The sequence below is a fragment of the Poecile atricapillus genome, chromosome 5, assembly GCF_030490865.1.
Source record: "Poecile atricapillus isolate bPoeAtr1 chromosome 5, bPoeAtr1.hap1, whole genome shotgun sequence".
NCBI classification, from domain to species: domain Eukaryota; kingdom Metazoa; phylum Chordata; class Aves; order Passeriformes; family Paridae; genus Poecile; species Poecile atricapillus.
The window spans coordinates 19,049,830-19,069,856 of NC_081253.1; the positions used below are offsets into that span (position 1 = coordinate 19,049,830).

At 37.8% G+C, this 20,027-nt stretch overlaps 1 protein-coding gene across 3 annotated transcripts in view; it reads right to left on the reverse strand.

Annotated features, from left to right (window-relative positions):
* The window catches only part of STK39 (serine/threonine kinase 39), an 83,318-nt gene that overhangs the window by 45,118 nt on the left and 18,173 nt on the right, over positions 1-20,027 (reverse strand). For 2 of the 3 annotated variants that reach the window (XM_058840553.1, XM_058840552.1), the window contains exons 3-10: positions 15,451-15,559; positions 13,997-14,138; positions 12,656-12,711; positions 10,870-10,979; positions 10,670-10,771; positions 10,347-10,480; positions 7,083-7,131; positions 6,911-6,976 (exon numbers count right to left, since the gene is read on the reverse strand). In XM_058840553.1, coding sequence (XP_058696536.1) covers positions 6,911-6,976; positions 7,083-7,131; positions 10,347-10,480; positions 10,670-10,771; positions 10,870-10,979; positions 12,656-12,711; positions 13,997-14,138; positions 15,451-15,559 — 768 coding nt within the window. Of the gene's footprint in view, positions 1-6,910; positions 6,977-7,082; positions 7,132-10,346; positions 10,481-10,669; positions 10,772-10,869; positions 10,980-12,655; positions 12,712-13,996; positions 14,139-15,450; positions 15,560-19,533; positions 19,654-20,027 lie in introns of all 3 variants that reach the window. The other variant, XM_058840554.1, reaches the window with a different exon arrangement.

Consider the following 20,027-nt stretch of genomic DNA (forward strand, 5'->3'; position numbering starts at 1 on the left):
CAAATTGGTGAAGTAACTTAGTACTCTGAAAGATGATGAAGACCGATCAGGATCTTTAGAGCTTTTTTTTCCTGGCTGCTCAGATGAATGCACATCATGATGGTGAATCACTACTAGAAGACTTTCCATTAGAGGGATCCAACTTGATAATCATAATTTTCCAATTCCACCATGCTTTTCTATCATCCAAGTTGTTTACTTTCTTAAAATACCCAAAGATGAAAGAAAGAAAAAAGACAAATACAGCCTCATATAGAGCTTTCATTATTCAGTAGTAGAAAACTCATTATAAGGTGGGTTTCACTCTCAGCAATAGACACAGTAAAGAATATTTAGGAAAACAGTCTATGAATGCAGAATTCAAAGAAGAAATTACTATGACTTTCACTTACTTTCAAACTCAGAGGCTTGAAAGTACCATTTCAAGGTCAAATTCTAATTTCTACCTTTTTCTATTTTCTCCAAGGTTTCCAATTGCTTATGTACATAAGAGAAATTACTCTAATACACATTCTGCATTCCACACAGATTTTAAAGAGACTTGAATTTATTCAAGGTCTCTCTCAAATATTAAGGTGATCAAATTAAAACTCGAGTGTAGTTCTCAAAAAAAGTCATAAAGGAACATGAAAATAATTAACAGAGATCTGCAATTTTTATAAAATCCAATTTTCTAAAAACCCCAGTGTTTCTATTTTAGTCAGATATCAAGAAGCAGCATGAATTCAACCAGCTTACAGTGTTTAAAGTCCCAGAGCTGGAGCGAGACTCCAAGCCTGTGACTGCAAGCACAGCTCAGGCAGGATGGATCCCACTGGCTGTACAGCACTGGATGTGGCTGCCCTCTGCTGCCAGTAAATCCCACCCAGCCCTGCTGGGATGTGCATCCCTGACACTCCCTTTCTCTCTGCATACTGACTTTACCTTGAGATGCAGATGCACTGTTTGAATAACCTTCTCATGGAGCTGTTTTTCAGAGCTAAACAGAAATGAACTATTACTGTTCCAGTCCTTCTTTCTGCTCTGCTGGCCTTAATCTACTTGTTCTGGCTAAAACCTCGAAGTTTGCAGCTCCAGACATAATTTTTACTCCTTGAGACAAGAGCATTTTTCAGCTAAATTAAGTCCCCTGTAAGTATCACCAGGTAACACCATCTCAAGGATGTCCTGCTTCACCTGTACATCCCTTGCAGCTCTCCCCTGGAACTTCTAAGAATATCACCAGTATCAAGCACAAGTGCAGGGCTAAAACAAGTGTCAAAACAAATGATGTACAATGCTTTTTGGTACTGTACTTGTAAAAGCTTTACAGGGTCTAACCAGGAAAACATGCTTACTTTACACTTCCTTCACATTCTTGAGCCTGGACTCTTTCTTTTCATTTCCCCTTTTTTTATTTTTTTTTTAAACTAACAGGGCTAAATATTTAATTTCTCCATATAAAAGCAAAAATTCTCACACACCTATTCCATCAGACACTAAGAAAATGGGAACAGGTGGGAATGCTGCTTCTGAGCCGCCTGGCTTTTAGAGAATCCTCTTTGTAATTCATCTGCCTGCATGACTTTCCTGACAAACTTCCCAAAAATATACAAAATCACAGGTAATACACACTTCCACATCCTCCCAAAACTCGTTGTTACCTTTATGAACAAAGACAGGCAGAAAGTCTGTCTTTTCCAGAAAAGAAACCCCACGACATGAAGGTGACCCAAGCTAGCTGCTGTTGCTGCCTGCATTGACACAATATTGATCTGCCCTACAAACTGAGAAAATTATTAGAAACTAATTCCATTGAGACACTTTTACTAAGGGAGCCATTCCAAATCCAAGAGAAGCAAGATGGTATTGGATGTCATGCAAGTGAAATGTTTGAGGTTTAATTTCTCATAAGGTAAACAGGTAAAAACCAGCACCTTCCTGCACATTTTCAGCGACAGAAAACCAAATCTTTACGACATAGGGTAATAAAATAGGATTATCTTCTGCTTATTTACAAGGCTTAATGCCTGATCAAAGACTATCACCAGCATCATACACACCCTGACTTCCTTTATCCTGTCTTGATTCTTTAATCACAACTCCTTCAGCAGCACTTTCAAGAAAATCCTCCCCAGTTCAGTAAGTTTCAACAGCTTCAATAAATGCCAAATACTTAGAGCTACTGGTCTAATCAGAAAAGTTCTCATTACACACCAACCCTCCATCAGTCCATGTTCAAGATATTTTGAACAAGTCAACAGGTCATGAACACATAAGCTAAGGAGCAGATCAATGCAGTTACACAAGAGACAGGGACTCCCTGCAAAAATGAATTCTGAGGTGGAACCTGGATGGCCCATCGACTGGAACACACCTTCCAACAGGCAACAGGGCTACTTTCCAACAGCTAAGATGAATCATGTATGAGCTTCTAAACTCTGCTATAATAAGTAATCCCAGTTATTTTGGATATGCATATGGCTATTTGAAGTACAAAGGCACTCAATTAGGCCATGGTTTGTTTCAAAGCTCGCTTATTCTGTAACAATTAGATCAATTTGAGAAGACATAAAATCCAACCTCACAAAAAACCACACAGATGGTAAAAGCACCCTATGAAAGTAAAGATGGACAAACTCATATGCTGCATGAAGTTCCTTGCATCTAATGGCACAACTACATGGCAAAAACACTAAGCAGTCCTCTTCCTTTATATGAAATGTTAAAACAAGGCTGGTGCAACTGCATGTTTCTGCCCCTTAAAACACTTTCCAATTTTACTACCCATGAATGCAGGCACTGCTTTTTCATTATTTGAATTGCTGTCAAATTTACATTTTTGAAAAAGTGCTGATATTAGATTTCCCTTCCAACAACTTCCTGAAAATAAAAAAATTACCTGACATGGTGTGAGTGCCAATTTCTTTTTTTTTTTTTTTTTTTTTAGTAACATTCAACCATATAAACACAGTTCCACTATTTTTTTTTTTAATTTACAGCAGTGTTCTGGATAACCTGAACAATTAATCTTCTGCAATGGAGGGCCCTCCCTCAAACAAAGCACTGCCAAACACATATTTATAGTCCAGCTACTGCCTTCCAGAAGAAGTGTTCCAGTACAGCACATGTCCCTTCACTTTATATGTCAATATTATTTAAATAAGCTTTTCTTAAACTGTAAAGAAAAGTTAATAAACAATTATATTAACAATCTGAGCTCAGGTTCATGTTGCTCTCTGCTTTTCAATTCAGCTGGAGTCCAGCTGCACTAACATACATCACTGGTGAGATGTATCTATCAGATGAAATCCATTACTGAAGCAAGGAAGGGCTGCACATGTATGCCTTGCTGAGGTGCAATTATGCTGTTATAGCTGTCCAAGAAATCTGGGATATAATGGTATTTTTCTCATTAAATGCAGGGGATTGGTGATGTCTTATGTAATGAAACATGACCATTACCTTAAAATAGCTGTACTGAGGAGCTAGAATTCTAACCCACCTATAAGGGCGTTTTTAGTGAAGTATAATAAAAACTGGTATCACTCACACTAATCATCTCTTCATACTGTCACAGGTTTTTCCCACTAACGTACAATGCTCAGCTCTAAAAAAAGCTTCTATTAAGAGCGCAATGCAATACCACCATTCCAAAAACAGAATTCAAGCCCAATTATTGCTCAGGGTTTGTTTTTTTTTTACTAGCAGCACTTCAGACAGCAATAAAATGAAATGCAGATACATGTTTTTCCCTGTTCACTTTGTAGAAGTGGCAGTCATGCAGGAGATTTTAAAATTTAAAAAAATAGGATTATAAAACCATAAAATTGACCCAGGGCCTTTGGGTATACAGAGTACATACAGTTATAATTAATTTTTTAGCGTGACAAGACTTGAAAACTGACTGTGGAACTCTAAAAGCTGTTTCACATTTCAAATTGCTCTATTCCAACACAGCAATCCTAATCACAAATTAAATAACTTAGTGTTCAGTTCAAAATTAAAACTACTTCAGCACATGTTGATAAATAGTATATGTAAACACTTGGTGGACTGCTTCATGCCAGCAGTGCACACAGCCCTCCTCCAAGCAGGACAGGGCAGGCTGCTCTACCATCACACCATTAACCAGGCAGAGGCACGGGGTGTCAGGGCTCCTACATCTATACCAATGACAAAAGCATGGCTTCAGAGCATGTCCCTGCTTACCCAACCACACTTGGACCATTCCTCACAGCCTTTTCTCCAGCTCTTCTTGATACCAGCAGCGCTCTCGCAGGTGAGCAGTCCCATTAGTGAAACACAGCCAGTAAGGAGTTGCATGGTGTAACACCCTTTCCTGTGGATCAGTACCAATATATCCAACCAGGTCCTGCACAGGAAGAGGCAGCACATGCTCCTCCTGGCTAAGTGGTTCAGCATTATCCTTAATTACTAGGCTAGGGCGAGGAAGAAGGATGTAATTTAAAATTTAGTAGAATGAAAATGAAACAATGGAACAGGGGAACATGCACACAATCATGTAGTTTACAACTCTAATGTTAAACAGTATTTTAAACACACGGTGAAGATGTTGCTCAATTATCAAAATAGGGTTTACAGCAGGACACATCTTTACAGCACCAAATGTTTTCTTCACACATACAAGACCTGTGTACCTGCTTCCAGGATTTCACAAACAGACCTGAACTCATGTTTAGAAAAAAAACAGATGCCAAGTATAAGCTATAAAGGCAGAAACAAAACATGGGAACACTAAGTCAAGAGAGAAGAATTTAAAGTTAAAACTAAATTGAGGCTGGAGTTCTGGGCAACAGAACAGAACTCCGACTTTGCAACAAGGCAAAGCAATTATAGTTGTGGTAAATGGAAGAAAAATTAGATTACCACAGGGCAGATCTGACATCTGTACTAGCAGTGGTGCTACAGATCATTAGTCATAGGCATTTTCCGCCAAGTGCCACAGAAGATAATTTAAGCAGCGATGACACCAGCTCCTTCCTATCTATTGCCCTAGTGATATTAGTTTTTCAATTACAGGGGTTACTTCTTTCAAGAGCAACCTCTTAGACATTTTACATGTTAATGTTTAAGCAACCAAATTCAACTTACACAAGCTTTTTAAACAAAACCCCAGAGTTTTATTATTAAAGTATATATTTTATGGTGTCTTAAAACAGCACCTAAATGCACAGTTCTAACAAGTGAATTAAACTTTAAATTCCCAATGAATTTTAATATTGTGTCCTTTTAAAATAAAAATAACTGAACATTTTCAGTAGCTAAAACCCAAATATTTTCCATTTATGATGTAATTAAAGACATATTAATTTGTCTCCACCACTTGATTTCTTAAGATTCACACCTCTTTCAAATTAGAAAAAATTGTCAAAAATGTAATTCAGAAAATTATTTCTGTGGTTATTTCTGGGAGGCTATCCTGCGTTCCCTTCGCAATTCCAAGTGCCGCGTTATCTAAAGAAATCCAGAGTACACGTGAGTGCATGCATGAGTTCACAGGCGGTCTCCACAGCCGACCGGGGATCCAGCTGCGACACGGAATTCAGGGGGCACTCGCTCCGTCCGGAGCCTGGCTAGGACGTGTTTAAATGGCTCCCACGCTCCCGAGGTGCAAAACGAAAAGCAGAGGCCGGGTTTTCTCCAGCTGGATCCCGGTTTATGCGGGCATTGCTGCCACCACACGGCCAAACCCTGAACTCCTCCTCCCCGCCTCGCAGGTGCGAACCTGCTCAGCGCAGCGCCCCTGCCACAAACCCTCTCAGGAGCCCTTCCTACTCCATCCAGCCTCTCGGAGCCCACTATCAATGAGGTCCCAAAATTACTTCCATATGAAGAAGATTCGAAGGAATTTGAAGCACTCATATCTTGCTGACTGTCTCTCCCAAACGTGAGCCACCAGCTGTGAGAACATTTCAGTGTTGCAGAGTCAGGCCAAACCAATACTCCCAAAGGCAACAGAAAATCGCACAAGTGCTGGTCAGGGTAGCTGCAGCGTGAGGTGCCAACAAAGGCTGAAACAGCTCCTTTTCTGAAATGCCCTCCTCAAAACATTCCCCAGCAAACCTGCTCTTAGAAGGCTGGACCCAGCACGCTACTGTGCCATCAGCAGAGGCTCAGCAGTCTTGGAGCAGGCATCTCATACTGAAGACACATAGTGAATTAAGGCACAACAGAAGGAGAAAAGGGAGTTCAGTAATTTTTCACACACAAACAGGAGTCTACATCCATTCCTGTTTCTTAGCTTTTATGAACAGCAGTTTGCTTAATATTTAAAGGTCTTAAAATACTCACCTGTTAGGAGTTACCATTTTTTTTTTAATCTGCTGCACATGACTTGGTAAGCTCATTTATACAAGTGCCAAAGGCACCACAGAAATACCAGCATATGCTCTGCTGTGGACTTAACTCTGCCACCCATGGAAGAAGGCTCCACTAGTCTGAAAATCACAGCACCACTCTTGCAAAGTTTCAATGTGACATTTTGGAAATAATATTTTAAATAATCCAAAGAACCAGGCAGTTGTCAACAAATTCCATTTAAAGTATCTTCACCCTTTCCCTAGGTGATCAATGAAGACATGAATTGTGCAGTTTATGAACATATATGTTTGCAGGCAATCTTTTTCCCCACAACTACTTCACCTGTAGCTTTCTAAGAGGAAGTGAGAAAAAAATCATATCAAGTATGACAAAAATCATGTATCATGACAAGGCCAGAAAGGAAATAAAAATGCCTCAGGGCTTCCTAGCGAAAGCAAGGCTGCAGAAAACATTAATTCAATACTCACTATCTTTGAAGGACTACATTAAAAGTATGGCTCAGTCAGTCAACTAAAAATGTAAGGCAACTGAAGAGTCCCTCCTTTAACTTCCACAGCAGTCAAGAAAAATACATGAATGCACTTACCTTTTTTGCTCTTTGTGCTATGTTAGGTGTTCTAGTGAGCAGCTTTTCAATCAGGTATTCTCTATTCTGCAAAACCAACATTTGTTAAGTTAAAAATCAATCCAAGGAAAGAAGAAATTTCACATAGTTTTTAAGGCAGAGCAAAATTTACTCATAGGGTTAAACGTTTTACCTTGGCTTTCTGGAAAAATTTGCATTTTAAAAGTTCTGCTGCTGTGGGCCTGAAAGATCAATAATAAATTAGAACAGAAAACAAAGACCCCTCTCAGTGAATACAGTACAAGACGTTAGTTAAATGGTACGTCTCTAATACTTTTGAATTAGTACTGTATGAATGGGGAATGAATGATAACAGCTACTGAATTAATTCACACAAACTCACTTACCACACATGAAAAAAATTAAGCCTCTCTATGGCAAAAATAACAAAAAAGAGAGAAAAAAAATCAGTCTCTTAAGCTGCCAATTTTCCCCCTTTTTTGTTTAACACAAATGAATTTGACCTTTAAAAATAAAAGAAATAAGACAAACAAACAAAAAAAAAGAAAAAACACAAAAAAGGCAGGTATTTGGTTTTTTTCCCCAAATGACTCTATGAATACAAGTAAAACTTTGTTCCACAGCAATAAAAGCATAATTACACTTTCCATACAGCAGCATCAGTACCTCCTATTGGCATTCTTCTACCTCATTGATGTCAGCAGATATTCTCAAGAAACTATACTGACACTATTAACATGATGCATAAACCAAAGAGAGTCACTGGGATCATCTTCCAACCAAACAGACAAATACAAATCAAAACAACTGTAACTGACACACTTCATTTCTACTTGCAGTTCTGTTTAAGTCTCTTTCAGCATTTCCAAGAGATAACCTCAATTTCACAGCTACCAAAGTGAATGGCGGGTTTGGTCTCCCTATCTTCAGGGATCCAAAAAGCCACTTATCTAGCCAAAGCCAGACTCTAGTACTGAAGCAGACTCTGGAGAGAAAGCAAAGCATCTCTTGGGATGAGATAAAATCCTCCACCATTTCCATTAGGAGCCCATACCACCATCCAGGACAAATTTTGACACAGCTAAATTTAGGGAAGTCAAAATCTTCAAGACTCATAAATCTAAATAAACAGAAGCATCATCTGCTCTAGTTAGAACAAACTAGGTAAAACAAAGAGAAAGCTTCCATTTGGAAAATATCAATCTCAAAAAAATCCCCAAAAATCTGACCTAGTTTATTTCTTTGAGGACAGACCCATAATGTGAGCAAAAGATGAGCAGTAAATAGTCTGTATGTATCCATCAGTTCACACATGCAAGAGGTAATGAAACAACTCTTGAAATTAAAAAAAATTATTCAGTTTAGACAGACAGTAGGTTCCATAGAGCATGATTTTTCTTCACCTCCAAAGCACCAAACTCTACAATAAAGGAGTTCTGATTAGTGGTCCTGTGGAGACCATCAGACTCAGTAGCAATTTATACATGTATCTTGGGTGAGCAAAAAGGAAGGGAAAACTATTTAAAAGAAAAATCAACTTCTGTGCCAAAGTTTTAAAGTTCTCAAAGTACAGTACCATCACATCTCATAACAGGGCTATGCACACTTAAAAGCTCCATTTTAGTAAAGTTTTATCCAAACCAGTGTTCTCCACTCCTCTACCATTAATTATGCCAGACACTTCTGAACTGGTCTGGACATGCTTTCTGGCCCTGTTTTTCCACACAAGCTGCAGCAATGAATTGCAGCTGAGGACTGTGAGCAGCATCCGTGGCACTGGGGAGAGAGAGAAACACCCACAGAGATTCCCAGAAGAAAAACATCATAGTCTGAGACAACAGCAGTGCAATGCCAGTCCTATAACTTGCCACAAAGAGCAAGGACTTCTCCCATAACGATGGCTACTGGAGGGATCGCTGTGCAAAATTACATCCTGGATTGTAAGAAATATGAAAAATAGTGATGACCTCCCAGTATAAAAATAATTGCTCTATATCTGTTTTTATCTGAACATGTATTTGCTGGTCTATTTGTTCCATTCAAGGCAATCCTGAGTATGAAGGTATTGCATGCGTTTTAATAAACGTATAAGTTTAAATAAGTACCTTAAACACCAATGTTTCAACACCAATGTCTTTACTACACATCAGGTAATTCAGCATTATGCATTCAAGGAGACAAGGAAAATTCATTTTATTTACTTCTCATTACTTCTCACCACTTTAATCTTGCCCTGAAAATTGCTAGATGCTGGAAACTAAAAGAAGCTTGATTATCAAGAGCTTGATTATCCATTATTATTCCTATTTGTAAGCAGCCAAACTGCAGCACTAAGCTTAAAGCATCAAGACTCGCTACTAAGACCAACAAGGTTAAGGGGTTGGGGAATCTGAAAGCAGTACGCAAATGATCTTTGAGTAAAACAAAGTTTTTCAAGTATTTCAAGAATAAAGACATGGCCACAATCTTTTTTCTTAACTATACTTGTTCTCTAGTATTCCTGTTGCCACCTTTTCAGTTTGACTCCCCACAACTATATCCTGGACTTAGGCTAACATTACATCACGAAGTACACACCATAAAGGACACATACAACCAGGATTGCTCTCTCAGAACAATCTTTCCCTAAAATTAGTAGCTCTGAAACTTGAGAAAACAGTGATATACTGAATGCCTTAGGAAATAATGCTTCCTACAATTCTTCAGAAAAAAAAGTGTGCAAAAATGAGTCTGCATAAAAATGAATAAATAAACTAATAGTTCAGGGAACTTGGAACCTCAATAATGGTTTTGGAATAGATGTTTACTACTTTCATCACCTTGGCTATTTAAAAAACATTTATTCAAAAGCAAGAAAGAACAAACAGCAAAGACACCATGACATACAATTCCCTACACAAGCATGAGGAAAATTCAACAAACTTATAGCCCCTAACTTTGGAGTAAAAAGAATAAATACATCTTAGTAAGTAATTTTCATTGGAAATATCCCAATTAAAAACAACACTAAGTTTATGTCACAAAATGAGAAAAATCAACATAAATTATTTATTTTTAATTTATTTTAAATGCCAAGAGAATGATATATTTGGTTACCAACTGTTCTGCTGCTAAATCTGAACAGTCTTATTAGACTTGTGCTCAGTATCAAGATTTATGTCTTGTTTCAGATGAGAAATTGAGATGTAGAGCAAGGACTTTTGTTTGATTGGTGTTTAATTCAATACTGTGTTTAAGTATAAACACATTAGGTTAACAATCAGAAGAAGTAAACTTAAGGAACAGTAAAGAGGCAATTTCTTCTCTGCAGATGGAGGTGACTGAAAGCTTCTATTTACAAATTCAAACCATACACTTAAATATTATGTCACTGTAACTTAAAATAGTCTACACATTTTCAAAAATAACTCTATTTTACATGGAAATAGTGACCTACCTTTTGGAAGGATCTTTTTGAAGGCATAATGAGATTAGTTTTCTAAAGGATTTGCCATATTTTTTCATCATCTCCTTGTCCTCTACACCTGTCTCTAAAGTGGGAGGGTCGTTTTGAAGCGTTAGCATTAACACCTAAAATAAACCCAAAAATGAGGTGTCGTAAGCAAAACAAACTTGAAATGTAGAAATTAAAAAAGAAAATACACTCCACAGAATACATCTATTTAGATACCCTGAATTGCTGTTGAAAATGCAGTTCTAATTATCTAGCAGCAATAATAATACAGCTAACAGCATTAACAATTACAAAATGATTGTTACTTTCATAGGAGGGTATTTGTGATAAGGTGCTGCTCCTGTTGCTAACTCAATGGCTGTTATCCCAAAACTCCACATATCGGCCTTGAAGTCATAACCTCGCACCTGAAACAGAACCAGAAGGGAAATCCAAGGTGGTAATGTCTTAAGTTCCAAAATGAAAAAACAAAATGTTTTAAATTTTTGATTAGCATTAGAAATACCTGCTCCATTACTTCAGGGGCCATCCAACAGGGAGTACCAACAAATGTTTTCCTTACTTTGTTACGAGTAACATCACCTCCCGTTGCTAAAAATGCACTAACACCAAAATCTGGGAAAGAGGAGAAAAGTTGAAATCTGTGAAACCACCGATAAGAAAGCAAAAGTTTTGTATTTTAGAAAAAATAGTCAGTTCCTGAAGGTATGGTTATAGAAACTCCCCATTGCAGAGCTGACCTCTGATCCACGACAAACTGTTAATGAAATGGAACAGAAGGTATGGTTTTACCAGGGAAATTCACAGTAAAACATCCTCAAGTTTAACCTCCCAGTATGTGTTTTCCTGAAAAGTTGCAAAGGACATCTGTCACTTAAAATTTTTGAATATGCACTTTGTGTCAAGGTTTGCATCTGCTATCATTCAAAGACAAGGAGCTGCTTCTGCATAGCAACAGAAGCTGTGCTATGTTCTGTGATTTGAACAACAGAGAATACTATATGTAATTTCAATTCATATGGGAAATCGACAAACCAAAGACAATCAGAAGAGTAGTCACTAACATGTGTTTAATAGTAGACCAGGACATGAGTGAGTAGCTTTTTCCAAATTCTAAAATAGAAGGGGAAAACCAAAAAACAAACAAAAAATAATAAAAAATAATAAAAAATACAAAAAAACAAAGCTCAGCATTCTGTTAACCTGTTACTACATCAGTGGCAGCTGTATGGGAGAGGTAGGTGCATAAAAGAGAGGCAGGAAGAAAGAGCAGATTCCCAATGTTTGCAGAAATACTGTCAGTTTTGAATGGAGCTATATGAAGACTATTTCCAACTGTAAAATTTACAATGCAGTTATACTGAAATAGAGTAGTTCACTATGGACTTCAAGTTACTCTCTATTGCTTTCCTATTATTACCTGATTTTAAGGTTGAAAAGAATACACCTCCAGTAATTACAGAAAAATATAGTTTTATCATTACTTGACACTGGCATATTAAAGCCCTTAAAACACATGTTTACATGGTACTTTGAAAGCATAATTTATTTAAAAATTACAACTTCTGCCTATAGCCATTTTTATTACCGAAGGCTCTCAGTGCTCACCCACCACAGACCATGGAAGGCCTGGCAGTGTGCTGGGGCAAGGGGCAGGGATCACCACCTGCTCTCAGTGTTTTCGAAATAATCTGATACCAACCTGAGAGAGGGGATATCAGCCTTGCTCTTATGAGACCAAAATGATTTAATTCTTACAGACTACATCTCAAGAAGCACATCAATGCACTCAGAGGACGTTTAAGATAAACTGTATCCTGCAGATACCACAGCCAGACAAATGGCAGACGTGCCAAAAATAATCCTCTGTGAGATGTATCTCATGCAGCTCAGTGACTAGAAACTTATAGTCAAAGTCCTTATGAAGGACACAGGTTGTTGGATCCCCAAGAACTATTACAATTACTTGTAGAAAAAAATGAAATTAACAGAAATATCAGTTTCTACCATTTCCAAGCTGTTTAAGGTGCATGTGTGAATCAAATGGAAATATTAAGAGGATATTAGAAAGCTTCCTTATATATTTGATGGGACACAGAGAAATATTGAACAATTTCTGAGTCAAGTATCATTAATCAAGGGTCCTGAAATCTGAAACTTGTGGCTGCAGCACCCCAAAAGGAATAGTTAAAAGCTAACAGAAAAACTTCTCCTTTTGATATCAACTGCCCATGATCCAGCTGCATTTACATTTTTCTTTTATTTATCCATTACTCTACCACCACCATTACCTGCTATTTGTACAGAGCCATCCTCACCCAGAAGAATGTTGCCAGCCTTCAAATCTCTAGAACGTACAAACAGGGATTAGCATAAAAGCACATACTGCATATTTGATTCAAACAAATAAATATTGCATACTCAATAGTTTCACAAAATAGCGTTTTCAAATTTAAACCAGAAAAAGGAAGTTGATATGTAAAATGTAACTGAGTAACATTAAAACAGAGTGCAGAAGTCAAACTCTAACAAATTTTCACGTATAAAAAGACCAGAATTCAGGTCTATCATAAATGAGCAGAATTCAGGGATAGATTTAAGAAGATATTTAAGTTTAAATTCTGCTTTACTACTTTTTTTTTAAATATAGTCTCACAAACTGAAAGTTTTCAGAGCTGGAAACCAAGAATTACTACTTTTTCACATCCAACTGTACCACTAATGAAAAAGAAAAATTGAAAAAAATTCTCCTCTTCGATCTCTTCAGAGAAGAGACATATCTAACATATTTTGCTAAAAGGTAAAGTGGTGAAAAATTACTTGGCATTGAATATGTTCAAAATTTAGTATGTGTTTAAGAGTTAACAATATCCATTTAACACACTATTCACATGTAATGTTCAGAAGAAAACTTTGTGTTTGTTTTGGTTTGGTTTGTTTCTTTATTTTTTAATAGAAACATGCGCCCCATTCTTAATGCATAGTTTAAAACTCTCATACAGAATCTATCATAACAATTCAGACTTGAGAAAACCTTCCCAGGTTTTATTGAATTTATATTAATACTGAAAGGTAACATAACCTCTTAGTCTCTCTTGGAGAGAGAATACACACAACACAGGATTCATTAGATGCATATACACTAAGATGCAGTTCCACAGTACCAATCACATGTTGTCATAAAAGAAAAAGAAGAGTTGTAATAGATATTAACTGATTACCAGGAAAAAAAAAATATTTTTGCATTTTTACAGGAGTCTGAGCACCCAAGATTACAGGTTTACTGTGCAACACAATAACCAAGTCACAAAACATACACCATAAACTAGAATCAGAGTAGGTATCTGGAGCACCAGCAGGCATAGGACTACGGACCACAGTCCTGGTATGCTTATCACAGCACAAACCTATCCAAACTAGAAGAGAGGGACAGGATGAAGACTCAGGCAACTATTAAATATTAGTGACAAACTGCAACCAAGATTACAGCATCTGCCCAAGCACTGCCACTTGATAATTACTGATCACATAAAGAGGCAATACAACTTGCTTAGTCAAGCCACTACAGCTGACCAGAATCAACAAAGCTACAGTCAATTTTGAAAATGCTTTTCACTAGTATATGCTCCTACCTGTGAATTTGCCCATTCCTGTGTAGATAATCTAAGCCCTCCAAGACTTCTTTAAGAATTGTTGCTATTATGGGTTCTTCAAGCACACCATTTTTGTGCTCTCCTCTGTTGACAATATACTTTATTATATCAAGCATTGAACCTGTATTACAGATCCAGGGGAGAAAAAAAGCATATACAAAGCATTATCATATCAGATTCTTTAGAAATCTGTATTTCTTCATTCTTTCTATGCTAGTACAGTTTACATCTTTGCATGTATGTGTAAATGCTTCACGTAACTAGCTCTTAGAATATAGCACACCACTAACCCAACAAAAAGAGATACAGAGTACTGCTTTTGTCAAAAATATCATGACACTCAATAATCCATTACAAAGATCTGCTAACAGCTTGTGAAGCACCCACTAATGAAAGATTCAGGAGTACCCCATATTTAAGCAGATATGTACTGCAACAGTCTTGGTTTATTATCCAGTTTAGATTATGGTTCATGTGTTCACGATGTAAACATGCAGCTGCAAGGTTGGAATGAGACAAGAGCAAACAAATAGTAACATTACCAGTGACATATAGTCTGACATTGAACCTCAGTTATTATACACTTCAAGGCATTTAATGGAAACATTTGTTTTTATCCAAGCACTATTTGACAGCTCACAGTAAATTCCTGTCATGAATCACTGCTTTCTCTCATGCTCTGTGCTTGCTTTTGCTTGAACTGACCAATGTATCGAAATGCAACACAAGTGTTATGAGCACTTCCCATCCTTGTTTTCCAGCACCATGGTGAAGTTGCTTGCTGCCATCCAGACTAAACTTGACCAACATCGTGTAAAAACCACGACCATAACATCTTATTCTGGGGCCTCTCTTTTCTAAACTACAAGCACTTGAAGTTCGGCCCCCTTTTTCCTCTTCCAGAACTAAATAAGAATTTTATACCAGTAACTATCATCATAAAAAAATGCAATGAGTTAGCTTAAGCAATAAAAAGGATGCAATATGTGTAATACTTGGCCTGGGATGGATTTTGCTTGAATAAGGAATGAGTAATACTCATTATGAAATCAGAAATACGTGCATTTTTATAAAAATAGAGGATTCTAGAGAAACTCCATAAAATATCACACTGACAGAATTGACTTAATTCTGATCAGTTTTCCCTACACAACCTTAATAGAGAACTTTGAAAAATTGGTTCAGAATGAAAATTAAATTCTGTTTACTTAACTACTGTATTTCAGTACTTCTTAGCCCGTCCTATGAATACAGATATACAAACTTTGTAAGCTTGCACATTCCTCCTTAGCATGCCTACATCTCGAGGTTCATCCTATGTAGTGTCTACCCCTTTCTCATTAATTAGTTTAGATAAATGAACTCAAAGGTGGTATATTAGGAAAAAAACCTACAATTGCCTTGCAGCTAAACAAGTAAAACCAGTAACTTACCCCCACTTAATAGCTTCATAACCAGCCAAAGTTCATCCTTCACCACAAAAGATGTGTAATAGGTCACCACATTAGGGTGATTGCACTGACTCATTGCTTGAATTTCTTTCTGTAAGAAATACAAAGCCCAACACAACAGAGCCAGCTATCAGTCTTGCTACTATAATTTCCAAAGAGAAATACTATAACAGAACTAAAGAATGTACAGAATATGAATCAAGGCATTAAAACATTTCAATTTACCTAAAGATCTGCATGCAAGAAAAAACATTATTGCTAAAAATATGAGGGAAGTTTGGCCAGGAGATACAGGCATAGCTACATCACTTTTCTTCTGACAACAGCAAAGAAATTACTGTTAAAGTATCAAATTCACAGTAAGCAATGAAGAATGAGTAGTCTCCAAGAGCTGAAGGTGTGGGTACAGGCTGGACAACAAAAAGCAAGGAAAAGTCAAAATCTACTGCATTTTCTGTTCAAAAGGGATATGAAGAATAGAATGGGAGCAGGTAGGAAAGGAGGAAGGAAGCCGTCAAGCAAAGGACACAGCACCACTGGCTCAGCTACTGTGGGATGGACAGGTAGACACCAGAGCCACACAATCAAACAGAAATGGAGAAAAAGCAGTATTACAGTCCAAAAGTCATAGCGAGCAATTGACTAGAGGAACACACAGTCACCAACAGATGCACAAAGTGGCACTACCAAGTAACAGCATCTATGACACACCACAGCTGTACACATTAAGAATGACTGTCTTGTATCTGTTAATTCAAGCAGAACTCTTTTACTATTCACTCTTTTGTGTAATTGTTCTGTAACACCTTTCCAGCCACTCTCATTCTTCTGCCAATCCTTTATATAGGAGCATGAGGCCTCTTCTGTACCAGAGGGTTTGATCTCACACCAATTTAAGCTGCCACAATCCTACTTCTACTTCTCCCTCTCTATCTGCAGCCACAGAGCCCCAATCCATCCTGGTGCTACAGGACACGCTTCTGGAGGGTGAGCCAGTCCAGAAGCCAATCCAGCTGACAAAACTCTTCCTCCTCTTCTCCCTCCCTGAAAAGCAGCTGCTTTGAGGTGGACTGTGTTGCTCTCCGACTCAATAGCACTTGTGCAAGTTAGGCACTATGCAGATCCTACTTAGGCTGATTAAAGCTGCCACAAATCTCATTTCCAACTTTAAACTTCATTTTAACAATTGTTTGAAAAAGTGTTTTTTATTTGCAATGCACTCAAAATCACAGCTGGTTTCTAATAAAAAGTTAATTACATGTATTAAAGACTGGGATTTAATCTCATGGTACTTGTAGGTGACTATTAGTCAGGCTGTAGTTTGACACGCTTGCTCTGTTGTCCAAAGTCCTCCTCTTTAGACAGCTTCTGAACCCTGAACCATAGAAGGAAGAATGCCTGAATAATGAATCAATGAACCTGAATAATAAGAGCAATTTTCAAGATAACTCCCTGTCGTTCCCCAGAAGACAGTAGGTGGAAGACAGAAGACAGACGTGTGGAGCACATTTCCCTCTCCCTGAAGACATGTCATCTTAAACACAAGTCAAATTACTGCCTCAGGTTCTTAATTCAGATACGTATTCCAAACCCTAACTGTAACTCTCCCACTCCTGTTACTATTTCATTTCTTACACTGTTTTATTATTTTCCTATGCTGGTAATAAAACTGTGACTCAAAAAGTCCAGCTGACACCACTGGGCAAAAATGCACCTCATCTACTTTTCTCAGACATTAATAATGCAGAAATGTAACTAATTGACTGAGATAAGCTTCACTATATTTAACTGAAAAGTGCTTTGAATATTCTACCTCCCTGCATCAACTCATGGGCAACAACTGAGCTACCACAGTAACCATTGCCAAAGGCACCTTGTGTCTCAGCTTTCATGATTTTTTTTCAGTCTTTGCAAAACAAAAACAAACGGAAAGCCCCTCATGAGAGATAAGGGAGGAAATTTTAGTCAGGAAAGAATTAATTCAGACTTTCAGTTCTAGAGAACTCCTGTCACAAACAGAATGGAAAGCCTCCACAGACTTCATCTATTTCGCTGCGACTGTCGATATGCACAGGTGTGAGAGAAAAACATTCACATAAAATACACTGCCAGGGAAACAGCTTGCATCAGAACATCCAGGAGAACAGGCTGGAGCCTTCTTCACATTTATGTCACACGAGACATTCAACAGCAGCAAAGAAGTAAGAGCAATTTAAGTCTCTCCCTCATCCCTCTCTTCTGCCTGCCTTGCACTAGCACAGGCATTTGTGTGCTGCACCAGGCAATAGGCCCAGGTTAAAAGCTAACCTCTTTCAGCCAGGTTATTCCTGATCCAGTTTCACTGAGCAGCTGCATAAAAATGTCTTTCAGCCTAAGGGCAGGTGGGTGACACAGTTAATAAGCAACTGTGAGGCAGCTCCTGTCTGTGCTCAGCTGCAGCACCAGGCAGGTGCCACCGCCTCAGCCGGCTCCGGCCCCACAGCGGCCAGGGCTCCTCCCGAGATCCTGCCTCCAGGGCAACCCACAGCAGAAATGCCAACAGCCTAGAAAATCTGTTCAACCAGCCAAACATTCTACAGAACATTCTGTAGTTTGTAGACTTGAGGTTTTCATTGTTTCAGAAAACTGGAGGTAAAGGAATGGGGAAGATAGCCAGTCAGGACAGTACTAAGGACAGGATTTCTTTCCTTGGCTTAGGGGGTTAAGTTACACTTAGGTTACAATACTGAAAACACAGGACATTGCAGGAAACAGAGTATCGAATTTCAGGAGTTTGGCAGTTTGTGTAACCTCAGTAATATTTAAACTCCCTCCCACACTGCCTTTCTGTATTAGTTGACACTGGCCCAAATCCTAAGTCTGCTTACATGGGCACCAGGCTTGATGCATTTCCACTTCTCTGAAGGCCACGCAGCTGAGAATTTGTGAAGAGTGCCTGTGCACAGCATTCATAAGCACTCTGCACCAGCATTTTAAAAAACAGCATGTTCAGAGAGTAGACAGTTTTAGAACATCCCTGTGCCAATAAAAACTGTTTAATCAGAAAAATAACTGATTAAAAACTGATTAGACTTAAAATTTTTAGACTCAAATTCTGCCAGAAATGCAAGAACATTCTAACTACTATCAATTAAAATGAAAATGTTAGTACAGTTGTAAGAAGAGTTTTGAAGGTCAATTATGCCTTTTTACAGAAAAAGTCTCTATTTTTCAAACAAAATTTTAAAGTTTCTCTGACAGAACTGAGACATAAGTATACTAAATCTCACCGAAAAAAAAAGTTCATTATGTAGGTGTACGCATACACATACGTGTACACATGTTTCTAACTCTCCTAACCATGAACCAGGAAAACCAGAATTCATGTTCAGATCAAAACAGATCAACAAAGAAAAGAAACAAAAAATCTGAACACAGAAAAGCAGAAACTAACTTATGTTATAAAATAAAAAGGTGGTATGGACAGCTGTCATTGTACCAAAAGAAAGCAATATAGGACCAAAAATTCAAGACCTACTGCCTCATTTGACAGACAGGGGAGACATGTCAACAGTAAAGACACTCAAGCATTTGGCAAGGTAACTTCTTATAAACTCATAACTAACTGCAATAGTTTCTCAGACCACAAGAATATCTCTTGCAGATTTCTGACAGTTTTGTCTGGTTTTGCTTGTTTGCTTGTAACATTTGAATTCTTAACTCCCAGTATTAGTTCAAGTTGTAACCAAAAATATCCAATTCTGATAATTTTATCTTACAATTATTAGTATTTATCTTTTTATAGAAATGTTCTCTGGGGACTGTAGCTGTTAATACATCATGCACAGCATCTCACCTTGGGCTTAAACATTGTTCAGGATTTATCTTTTGAATTTTCAGTTGACAGAATTCTCACTACCTCAGAAGTAACTTCCACTACCACAATCCTCGTAAAAAGCACAACAGTGTCGCATACAAGCTGTCACATAAACTGAAGGCAAATGCCATCAATCACCAGGGGAAGAGCATTTTGGGTCCTCCACTGTAAAAAAGCCATTTTATCTGAAGAAACTGGATGGACCATACCCTCTGTATCAAATTCAAGATATCTTTTGCACTGGCAATTCCCTGCTGAGGAGATCATTCCTTCAGAGGCAGGAATTTCTGCATTAGAAAAAGCCCACAGTCTCTAGGCTGTAGTATAACCTGTGGAACAGAAGAGAGTGTTCTCACTTTTAGAATGGTTTTGTGTCCTTCAAATCTTGTTACACTGCCTATATATAAACACACATTAGTCTTATAACCTCTATCTAGAAGCATTAGAAAGCAATAGGTTTTGGGTTTCAATAGTTCTTTGTGACTTTGTCTGGATTGCCATAACCAGTGCAGAGGAAAAACTCTTGCAGTTCCTTTACAAATGGCTTCTTACAGGTCCCTTTCTTCTCTGCTCAGTGGTGCAATTAAATAACATTCTTCAAACATTCTTGTTATGGCCTATCTGACAAATGCGTGTTACTACCTTTAACAAGAGTTTCCTTGTGTAGATGGCAGTGTAGCCATTCCTCCTTTTCTTCTTACAA